At 27.8% G+C, this 12,481-nt stretch overlaps 3 protein-coding genes across 3 annotated transcripts; 2 read left to right on the top strand and 1 right to left on the bottom strand.

Moving 5' to 3' along the window:
• Positions 1-551: 551 nt before the first annotated feature.
• OCT59_002276 (uncharacterized protein) lies at positions 552-1,177 on the top strand (the record flags this gene model as incomplete). The annotated part of the gene is made up of 2 exons (XM_066144389.1): positions 552-692; positions 1,037-1,177. 2 exons carry the CDS (start codon positions 552-554, stop codon positions 1,175-1,177), a joined length of 282 nt encoding a protein of 93 aa, XP_065995554.1.
• A 65-nt stretch (positions 1,178-1,242) lies between these two features.
• Positions 1,243-1,683, bottom strand: OCT59_002275 (uncharacterized protein; the record flags this gene model as incomplete). Its single annotated transcript, XM_025331278.2, has 1 exon — positions 1,243-1,683. One exon carries the CDS (start codon positions 1,681-1,683, stop codon positions 1,243-1,245), a length of 441 nt encoding a protein of 146 aa, XP_025189820.1.
• Positions 1,684-10,397: 8,714 nt separating this feature from the next.
• On the top strand, positions 10,398-11,324 carry OCT59_002274 (uncharacterized protein; the record flags this gene model as incomplete). Its single annotated transcript, XM_066144388.1, has 6 exons — positions 10,398-10,485; positions 10,789-10,854; positions 10,922-10,969; positions 11,032-11,094; positions 11,165-11,233; positions 11,317-11,324. 6 exons carry the CDS (start codon positions 10,398-10,400, stop codon positions 11,322-11,324), a joined length of 342 nt encoding a protein of 113 aa, XP_065995553.1.
• Between the last annotated feature and the right edge of the window lie 1,157 nt (positions 11,325-12,481).

Below are 12,481 nucleotides of genomic sequence, written 5' to 3'. Positions count from 1 at the left end.
GATAGCTTAGATAGCTTAGATGAACGAAACACCGGCAGGCATTAGTATAGAAACACCGTTTCACTTTGTAAAACAAGTCTATGTATCATCGAGTCATGTAATTTTATTTTCTATATCAATAAATCAGTAATTTCGATGAGGATATCACCTTGTTTTTTTATCTATGCTAACGAACTTTTGAATTATCCCATCTCATATAAAAAGTTATTATCGAATATGCAATCCATCGATTTATTGAGAGAATTAAATTCCAAGCTCTTAGCTGAGATTGCCGAGCTTAGGAAGGTGAATGCTGAGCTTAAGGACAAGAATGCTGAGATCCCTGATCTTAAAAGGAAGTTTGCTGAGATTGAGTCCGAGAAAGTTGAGCTTAAGGCCAGGATTGCTGAGCTTCTAAGACAGGCTGTGGAAGAGAGTAAGAGACGTGATGTTGAGAATGCCGAACTCAAGGCCAGAATCGAGGAACAGAGAAAAATAAGACAGTTACCACTAAACTCGAGTCTAAGAATGCTGAGTTTAGAGATAGAATTACGAAAGTGGAACAGAGGCAAATGCTAAATGATACTTCCTCTAATAACAGTTTACCTAACTTCAATTTGGTTGCAGATCAGTTATCCATGGCAACACATCATGAGAAACCGTTAGTGGATAAGAAAATGGATACTTCATTACCTGAAGAACTGATTCCAGAGGTGATTGCAAAGCAATCGGTATCAGCTGTTAATATATCCGTTATGGACCAATGTGATCAGAAGACCTTAGAAAATAAAGAAACAAATGCTTTCTTGGATGAAGTGCATAAAAAAAAGATTAGTGATGAGATTAGACAACGCAATAGGGGAAAGAAACTTCAAAGCCAGAAAACAAAGTATTCTATTTATCTTTTTCTGAGCAATGTGAAGAAAAAGGGCCTATCACCTTCGAAGCAAAACCTGATTCAGAGTTAATTATCAAATCCGTGTTAAAGCATTTCACATACTTGAAATTCCGAAATAATTTTAGAGGGATTGATAATTATAATTTTGCATTTGCTTAGCCGTGGAATTCACCATGTCCTATTTGCGATGGAAAACATGGGAATTATGGATTACATGGTGAATGGTATAGGAATGGAACGGAATATTGTCTTACCTGCAACACTTCAAGCAATAAATTCAAGTTCGCAATTGTAGCATAGACTTCATAATGTGGACCGAATATAAGTAATTGCGTCACAGGCATAATCTGCCGGGAATTATCCATTCAATAATTATCAAGATCCCAACCTTTTACGGGATCGGCTAACGTATCCAAGAGTGCATTATGTTCTTTCGCCCCAAATGCATTAGACCTAGAGAATGCGTCGAATAATCTATTTTTTTCTTTCTCAGATATATTTGGAAGACGTCTGGTAAATTCCATGAGTACGATATTCTGATGATGAGCTTCCCGGGTTTGATAAAGTTTTTTCAAAGCATCTTCACCAAAACGTCTTTTATAATCCCATCCGGTATATGTTTTCCTAGGGTCCCAATAATTCTTTTGATCATCATCACTATCTTCTTCGTCGATGTCAGATTCGTTATTGTCGTCATCATCCATGTTGATGGGTGAAACTTCATTATCTAATAATCCCAAAGCCTCCAAGAATTCGTATATCTCAATCTTATCACCAGCACTAGTGTCAGAATGGGTTTGTTCCATGATGATAATATACCAAAATATCTTATCTTCAATTTAGGTTATTTACCTTCCCTCATCTATGTCCGCTCTGCGCTGTAGTAAATACCCAGTATCAGGCGAAAATATGTTACGTCACTAAACACATAATACTACTTCCTAACATCCACAGTGAATAAAAAAAAATCTTGCCAGAGATATTCTTGAAAATTTATATGTTTCCGCAGTGCTCTTATTTTTAGATCTAGATGTGCTATTTTTGTAATAATGGTTAATATATGCTATTTTTGTATTAATGGAGCTAAGATGCCATCGATCAATAAAAAATTATTCCGGTATATATCATGCGCAGTACTCCCATAATATGTCATTATTACACTTCTTCACAGTAACTACACATAGACTACCCCTGCGTACACTTCAAAAATGTCACGAAACGGCTGGCATTACGGCGTTATGCACTAACACGTGAAAATAAACAGTGATGAATAAGGGTGTGACGAATAAGTTTTTACCTACTCGAAAAAAACTAAGTCCCTCAGATACTTATAGAAAATGGAAACAAGGAAGGGTGTGACGCATGTGACAAAAAAACAGTCACGTGAATTTTCGTGACATTTTTGAAGGGTACGCAGGGGAAATCCTACACATATACTGTTTTGAGTGTCATATGATACCACTTGATCCTTACACATATGATATTGTGAGTGTCATACGATACTGTTCCCCTCTGGGCTCAGTGTCAAGTGATTCTCTACACATATGCCATTATGAGTGTCATATGATATTGCTCCCTCTGAGATCGGTGTCAAGTGATTCTCTACACATATGCCATTATAAGTGTCATATGATATTGCTCCCTCGAGGTTAGGTGTCAAGTGATTCTCTACATGTATACTGTTATGATTGTCATCCCTTTAGGCTAAGGATCCGTAAACATTCTTTCGATTTGAGCCAAAAATTTCGATTCGTTTAACCTAATGATATTGGCAAAATCATATGTTTAGTTAATTAATAGCCAATCGTTTTCTGATCACATGATAAAAATTATATCGATCTTTGAAAAAATAAATCAGATCATTTATTAAATATGTTCGGCTAATGCTTTCTATTACATATAAAAATAAAACAGATCATATATTAGAATCTATGTAAAATAAAAAACTATTGATAACTATAAGTTTTATTATTCAAATATATTATAAGCAGATATAATGTTAACAATTGTAAAATTTATTAGAGATTTATTAATATAATTCAACTTTTTGTAATATTAAACTAACTGTATGTTACTAAACATTTTTAATTTCGCATTATGAATAGAAAATTACTAAATGAACAACTTTATCTATATAAAAACACCAAATTTTACACTAATTTATTACTTTTACATACTATCCTTTATTATATCAAGTGTTTGACTACATCAACTCCGTCTGTTAGCTTCAGGTGTATGATATGTTCTTTAGTACTTATCAATATGTGTTCCTCACCCTCTAAGTCAGTCATGGCTCTTCCACTGCAGCCATACTTTTTTCTGAACTCACAAGACCAATAATATCTTTGGTTTATATTTTTTTCTTTTGTATACAAATATCCATATACATTGATTTTTGGATTACATTATTTATTTTAAGTATTTGTTTTAATACAAGTTAGTTTATTACATGCAGTATTATATTTATACACATTATATATAATTTATTGATTAGTATACTAAACAAAATAAAGGTTGGGTTTATGAAATTAATAATTCTAATTTATGATGTAAAATTATACAAGATAATATTAAATTCAGTAAAATGTCCATTCGGAATGTCAGGGTTCATGATATTGGAATTTGGGGTAAAATAATTCAGGATAAAAGAATTTGGGAAATTGGATGCTTCATATAATTCCAGAAATTGAGATTCGGGAAATTGGCATTCGGTAAAATAGAGTTTCAGGAAATGATCAATTTCTGGAAATAGGCATTCAGAAAATTGGATTCAGGAAAAGGTATATTCAGGAAAATGGTATTCAGAAAATGGTCCGACAAGGTTGATTTTATTAATTTTTATTTTTTATTAATTTTTATTAACAAATTATTACTAAAAATTTATATTTTTTTTAATGTTATTTCAAATAAAATATTACCTTTAATGTAATTTAAATATGTAAAATATGTAAAAATGTAAATTTTCTTCAATAAAATATGAATAAAGTTTTTTAAATACTAACATACTATAATTACAAAAATGTTAATTATGATAAACTTTAAATATTACACAAGATTAGTGCTCCCACCGGGTCGGGTTTGGAGAAAATATTTGACCTGACCTAAATAAAAAGACCATAAGTGATTGGGCCACATATTTTTTATAACCCGACCTTAACTCGACCAAAGTACAGTTAACTCGAATAAGCCCAATAGATCTACAAAAGATCAAGTAGATCCCAAACTCAAATTTTATTAATCAGCTTAAAAGCCTACATGATAAGGTTAGCAATTAATACTAATTAAACTAATATTAATATTTAATAAAGAAATTATTAGTTAAATTTACTAATAAAAAAAAACTATTTTTTTTACTATTTTACTATTAACCAACTACTAGGTTAATTCCGACCAATATTATAATTTAGGGTCAAAACCCAGATCAAGGAAATATATGACCCGACCCATCAGGTCGGGTCATGCGAGTCATGGGCCGACCCGATCTAATAGTCAGGTCAAATTAACCCAGGTTGATTTGTATCCTTCGGAGCACAAATTGAAAGCCAATCAAAACTCAGATGCCACATCACAGGTCATATGTACTGAGATAGCTCTGATCATTTATTTGAAAAACATAAAAACTACTGTGTATAACTATAAAATTTTTCTGATGGTCCAACAGACCAACCCCATCTTAAGCTTCTTTTTTATATTTTATCTAATTTTTATTATTTTTATTTATTCAGTTTATTATGAGTGATCAGTGATAATTAATACTTAAAATATATAGATTACAGACAAATTTAATTTTAAACAATCTAATGTAGTGGTTCTGTATAATCACTACTTTGGATGTAACTGATAATTTTCTTGTTTTAACAAAGAAAAATCAAAAAAGTGATATTAAAAACCACCTTTGCCACTCTAAGTAGACTTGCAAAGTAGCTAAAGATACATCTAATTAATGACTTTTATAAGTTATATATTATGTATTAAGAAAACTTTTTTTGTTTTTGTGATTTTTGCTGTGCAACAATAAGGCTTGATACATTCCAGATATTCCGAATGTGCAAAATTTGTTTGTCATTTATTTATTTATTTTATGTCAAGCAGGAAGCAGTTGTTGTAAACTACAATACAATCAAAGAAAATATAGCGCTACAATAGGACGGTTAGCATCCAAACTAATGTCCAGATCCTCAGTTGTAGAATAAGGAACCCTCCTGTCCAGTAATACTTCCATTAAAGGACAACTAAAAGACAAACGAACAGAAACTAAAACTAATTCCACAAATAGGGAGTAACTATACTATAAGATGTAGGTGACTAAACATAAAATAAGAGTTGTCTACGTTCTATTTTATTAAGATTGTTTGTATGTGTCAACAATAACGCGTCGAGACGTGTATAAAATGGGCCACTATGTAAAAAATTGGAAGAAGAAAAAATTTTGTTTGTTACTTGTTATCTTGTACAATAACCTACTAATGTAACCTGTGTAACCATTTCCTTGATCCGGTGGTGTTCTAAGAGCATCCCTGTTTCTTCAGTTCGTCTTCCCACCAAGGTGACATCGCCTTCGTAGTGGTTTAGTTTTCAGTTTTCTAATTGCAGTTTTAGAATCTTTGTAATTTGTACTGTTAGTATCTTGTTCACTTTGTGCAATAAAAATAAAAAAAATGTAACCCATTTCTTCAATTTTATTGAAGGACAAAATTACCTTTTTTTAGATATTAGAAATTTGGCTGAAATTAAGTTTAATCTTATTTATGGCATATATATTTATGAAATCACAGCATCAAATTAAATTATGGCATTATAGCATTACATTTATGATTTACAGCATTTAATTATAGTGTTATGGCATGTGCTGTAATCATAAAAATAATTCTGACAGCACCTATACATTCCACAAAAGAAGGATGTAATACCTATCGCCTAATACAACTAACTAACCAGATTTTAAATCAACATTTAACAATACTTTTAACAATAATGATGATAATGATGGTGAACTATTTTTTAGAATTTCTACCTCAAATTAAACTTCAGAAATATTTAAAAAGCATGACTTATCAGTTTCAGAATCTTCAGAATCTTCAGTTGCTTTGTCAGAAAATTCAGATTCCACAAAATAAGAAAAAAGAAAAAAAGAAGAAAACATCCACAAATGACGTCAACAAAGATTAAATATGATACAAATACAGATAAAAATTTCTCGCAAACTGATGCCTTAAAACCACCTTCAATACAATTACTATAATCCTAATATTCCACCATCAACATATTATAATCCACCCTATTATCATCCACTTCCACATGATTTTAACCTCATAAACCTCTCCTACTCTAAATAAAGAAAGTAATTCTATATTTGAAGCCACTAACAAATCTAGTTCTTTAAAAATAAAAGGGTTGTCCAATTTAATTTACCAGAAAAGGATTTAGAACAAATAAGAATAACAATGCAAATGAATTCTTAGATAATAATAAGAGTACCTGTAGTAAAAGAAAAACTAAAAACATAAAAAGCAATAAAAATTCTGAAAAACAACCTCCTCTTAGAAAGAGTCCACAAAAGAAAGGTGGGATCTTAGATATTGCAGTAAACAAAATTATATAGAAATCAATGATGATGATGTCATGATGTCTCACAAAAGTCTGATAGTTTTATGAACATGGCGTCAGATTATTATACTCAAAATGAATTAAATATACTTAATTTTTTTTTATTTTTTTTATTTAAGATATATTTTTATTACAAAGGTATAAATGTTAAGTCCTATATATGTTTATTGCTCCGTTATTTCTGTAAAAACTCCGTAAAAATGAGCCTTTCACGGATCTATTTGCGGAAAATGTAATAATTCGATAAATTCCATGATATAAGGTTATTGATTCCGGAAATATGAGCCTTTTACGAATATAAAAACGGAACAACTTTTTTTACAGCGCAAGTCAAAATAGTAAAATTTTATAATAAGATTTCAATAGCAATGTTACAGAAATGCTAATTTTCTTATTTTACCACTTTAATAAAAATATATATATTTAAATTCAATAAACCATTATTCTAAAATATTAAAACAAAACTTTTTAATAAATTTAATAATCTTTACTAAATCTTGCATCAGCATTTACACTAACCCAACTCCTTATTTACAATTTTTAGATATAAATTAATTTGTATAATTGTTTTTTAAAATAAATGATATTTATGATCTTGTTCTTTTTTTTGAATTTTTTTTGTTTGATCGAAATACAATAACAATACACTCGTTGGTACAATGTCATATTATTTTTAAAATAAAATAAAAATATAATCTTACGTGATAATTTATTACATGTCATAAATAAATTATTTAAATTACAAACTAAGAAGTGAAGTATGGAAGATGTCTTATTTTACTACTATAATCTTAGTGTTTTAAACAATTTACTGTATAATACGATAGTAACAAAAGAAAAAAAATTATGAACGTATATGATTATCAGAAATCTCTTGAATTAAATTTGACATCTATAAAATAGTTTATTTATAAAAATTTTTCTTCGAATCAATTATATCGCTTACTAGAGCAGGATCCCAAAAAATATAGGTCAGGCGCAAACAAAACTTTACTAGCTGTACCATTTTTCAGTGATAATTTCAGTCAGTATCTAAAAAAGGTAATGAAATTTCCACCCGCATTATCTAAAAAGGAAAGATTTACATGATTTTTTTTTCTCCGTTTTCGTATGTACAGTACTGTATATAATTGATATGATATTTCAGGGCTACAAATTTAGTATTTTTATGGCGTATAATACGTTTCCAAATTTACTGGAAATCAAATTTTTGGATATCTGGATAGATAGTCTCAATAGATAAATAAATAATAGTTGATAAAAAATTATCTTGTTGGACCAATTATCTGATAAAAAAATTTGTTTTTTAGCCGTTTAAAATCGTTATACACTGTAAAAAAAAAATATTTATTTGTTAAAATCATCACTTATTTTGTTATTTAATAAAATATAAGTCTCATTTTCGAAATGAAATTATAAGGAAATCCACTGAAAAATAAAATATTGGATTTTAATTAAATATAAAAAACAATTAAAGTGTACGTGTTGCCTGTCACACAATCTAGGATTTTAATTCTGGCCGGTATAATTATAGATAAGTAGTAAGTATAGATAACTACTTTTTTTTAATACCATATAGTTACTATAAGCATAATAAAAGATTTTAAAATATAAAAAAACTTTCCTTTCGATCTCTTCACCAAATATTTCATAGTCAAAAAAATGACAGTCATATGAAAATATTACAAATTTGAGTCTCTTTATTATAACCAAGGTTTGCCATTTTTCATTATGGATTAGAGAAATATTGACCAAAGATGTTTCACACAAATAGTTGAAATATTTTTGGAAAAATGATAAACCCAAGCTTTCTTTCAATAAAAAGATCAACAAGAGTGTTAAATGTCGGTACGATAGTGTTCTATTCAACTTTTATGGAGTAAAGATGACGGTTATATGACTTAAAGTTTTTTGATAAGGAGAAACTTTCAACCTTTGGAGACGGCTGCGGTGGCGAAGTAAGGATGACATAAAAGAAAGTTGTGATGATTGTTGTGGAACGGAAACAGCAGATTTTGTGCACCATGCAGATCCTTAGATCAAGAATGATAAGAACGGAAAAATAATTTAATATTCTGAAAAAAATTCTATTGTCAATAGGAAGAATAAGAAGATTTTGATTTGTAACTGCGGAACTTTTCTGGATGTATGGCAATACTTATAGTTTTTAAATTATAAAACAAAAACATGGGAATTTTATCAGTATGTGGCGCTTGTAGTGCTTTTATTATTCGTCCTTTTACGTCTACATCGTTGAAAAGTATAGCATTTGCATAACTTGATGATCTTCAAAAAATAGAGAAATTAAGAAAAAAAAGATTTTAAACATAATTTGTATAATGATCACCTTTTTTTTTCTTTTGTGTACATTGATTTGCATGCATATCATAAATTTAGGTAGTACAATGTTGCTTTATGTAACATTCACTTTGGTTACACATTACTATTTTAATATGTATAACTTCGGAGCTAATCACCGGTTCCAACTTCCAACCCTTTCTTTTCTTTTATATAAAAATTAATAAACGTATTTATAAAAAAAAATTTAGCCTTACAGTATAACATATTTCATTATGTCATTGGGTGAAAATAAAATTTATAATGCAATTAATAGATCATATGCATTAATAGATTCAAGTATTCGTAACAATGTACACAAAGGTTATGAATTCCAAAAACAAACAATTCTTGATGATGAATTACTTACAGAAAATGAAAAATCTGAAGCAATAAGAATGCTAACTGAAAGTTATGATTATAGCAAACTTATTCTTAATGAAGGAACAAAAAGAATTTGTGAAAATTGCAACCAAGAATGTTTAGCTACAACATATTGTGAAATTTGTGTTCGAAATTATTTAAAAGTAAAATTTTCAAATTGGACATCTGGAAATGTTATTATTGATAATTTAATACAAGAATGTCAAATGAAGACAATTTATCCAAGACTAATACCAGAATGGATTCCATATAATAATCTACAAAATATTGAATACTTAACAAAAGGTGGATTTTCAGAAATTTATACGGCAATACGGATTAATGGGAATTTTGCTGAATGGGATTCTGAAGGGCAACAATTAAAGAGATTTGGAAGCCAAATTGTAGTACTTAAAAGATTAGAAAATGTTGAAAATGCAAATCAAAATTGGATTGAAGAGGTTTGTAATCTGAATATTAAAACAGTTGACAAATTAATTTGAAAATTTTATAATGGTTTATTTTATAGGCTAAATCACATTTAAATATAAGCAATAAATGGAGTGATATTGCCCAATGTTATGGATTAACACAAGATCCATCAAATAGAGATTATATGCTTGTAATGAATAAATTTTATATAGACTTAAGAAAATATTTACAACAAAATCATAAAAAACTTACATGGAAAGAAAGAATCCAAATTATTACTGATATAATAAGTGCACTTAGAAGGATTCACGATGAAAATGCAATTCATAGAGATTTGCATTCTGGAAATATATTATTTAAAGATAGATTTTTTATTAGTGATCTTGGATTTTGTGGACCTGCAGATAAACCATTAAAAAGTATATATGGAAATCTTCCTTATATGGCAACTGAGGTTATTATTGGAAAAGAACAGACTTTTAAATCCGATATTTATAGTATTGCAATGCTTATGTGGGAAGTTTCATCAGGACAACCACCATTTAATAATTATGAACATGATTATGATCTAGCAATGAATGTTGTTAATGGCATAAGACCAAAAATTGTACCAGGAACTCCTTCAGAATATAAAAATTTAATGAAGCAATGTTGGGATGCTGATCCATCAAAAAGACCTGATACTATTACACTTGAAAATAAAATTAAAGATATTAATTTATTTTATCAAAGTAAATCAAATGAATCATTAACCCAACTAGAAGAAAATAATAATTTTGATATGGAAAATTGTACCAGCAGTAGCAAACTATTTACAAGTAAACTTCATCAATTTGATAATCTTCCTGAACCAAGAAATGCGACAGAAGGTATTTATCGATTTATTAACCTTTTTGTTTAATTTCTTTAAAAGTGTATTAATATATTTAATTAATAATGTTTATTTTTTTATTTAAATAATAATAGAAGAACAAGAAGGTACAAATTAAATAAAATTTATAATTTTAATCTATAAATATTTATGGTAATAAGGGTTAATTTTTTTTTAAAGCATTTCATAGTAATAAATCTTATGTTTTTTATATTCCTAATAATAGTAAGTGCAATTACATTTATGTTAAATATTACTATATAATGAAGTGTTGTTTATTGACTTATTTTGCTTTTTTTAGTTGATGATTTTAATAAATCAAGTAGTAAGAAAAATAGTACTTCAAAAGTAAATAGCATATTTAAAGGTAATTGAATTACATTTTGTTTTAAAATAATCAAATAAATGAATAACTTATATTGATGATTATTTAGTTAGCAACAAAAAGTTATCCAATGTATTTAAAATAACCTCAAAAAATGGCAAGTAAAATAATTTAAATATGTTAATTTTATTACAATATTGAACATGATTTATTATTTAGATGATGATTATAAGGTTGAATCAATGCGAAAGCGAATAAAGAAACTTCATATTAATGATAATGGTATGATAAAACAATTATTTAAATTCTTAAAATAATTATTTGATTTTAAATTTTAATTTATATTTGATAGATGAAGTTGAAGCACATAATAATCCAAATCTTCATTCAGAAGAACAAGATGAATTGGAACTTCCTGAAAGTAAGAATTATTTTTTAAAATGTTTAAAATTTACCTCTTAAATTACCAAATTTAACGTAATATATTTTTTTTCTTTATTTTAGATATTTAAATACAGAAGAATTACAAATTAGATAACCGACATTATTACACCTGATTTTTTTTTCTTATCATAAATTATTTAAACACTATGACTTGATGAGATTTCTACAAGATTCTTAATTTGTAATTTGAATAGTTTATTTTTTTATTTTTTATTTTTTTTTTTATCTTTATGTTATTTATATTAGTAAAATATCATATGTGCAAACTGAATATGTTTTTATTAAATAAATTTTATATTTTTAAATGTCTATAACTTTTCATGCATCCACTATTGTGGATATGTGGTTAAAAAAAGGGAATACATACGTCATATATATCATATAATATATATTTAAAAAATTTCTTTTTTCTCGTTATCCTTTTTTTTTAAAATACTTTATTGATTAAACATGAGCAGATATTTTCATAATATAGTCCTTTATACAGATGTATAAATCAATTTAGTATATATTAAACAAGAAAATATAGTAACGTAATGTAACATAATATTGAAGAAATTAGAAAATGACGAAAAAAAAATGTTTGGCAATCTAAAGAATATGATTAATAAAAAAAAAACTACATTATCACACCACTTCTATTACCGATTACCCGATTACCACGAAAAAATTTTATTAATAAAATTTTTATATAATGATTATAATAGTATATGATATATATACAGACTTTTGATTTCTGATTTGATCTAAAATTAAAATAGGAATTAGATAAAGTGCTAAGTAAGGAAAACTTCGACCACAATAATATGAAAACAACTACATTTAACCGGGAAATTAACCGATGGGCAGAATTACATAATTCCAAGTCAAACCATTACCAGCATTAACGTTAATTCCTTACCGGTAACTTTACCCAGGTTCCTAATAATTTGTGCCTAGATATCCAAATGTTTTTATTTAAAAATATAATAATTTAATAACCTTTAAAAGTTAAATAAAATTTCGACTCTTATAGAAAAAAAATCTTACCACCAGGACGTTCCAATTCATTAGTTTGATAATTAGATTAAGCTTATCCATTTCATCTAAAAGTGGGTGTATATCAGGTCTTTTTGATGGACCAGCATTCCAGCTTTGTTTCATTAAATTTTTATATTCTAAAGGAGTTCCTTCAGGCTTAATATGAGGATGTCCGCCCTGTTGGACTAACTTATCAAAGTTAATT

Source organism: Rhizophagus irregularis, chromosome 10 (genome assembly GCF_026210795.1).
Source record: "Rhizophagus irregularis chromosome 10, complete sequence".
NCBI classification, from domain to species: Eukaryota; Fungi; Glomeromycota; class Glomeromycetes; order Glomerales; family Glomeraceae; genus Rhizophagus; species Rhizophagus irregularis.
Note: the sequence above shows the minus strand (reverse complement) of the source record. Positions and strands in the feature narration are given on the sequence as shown.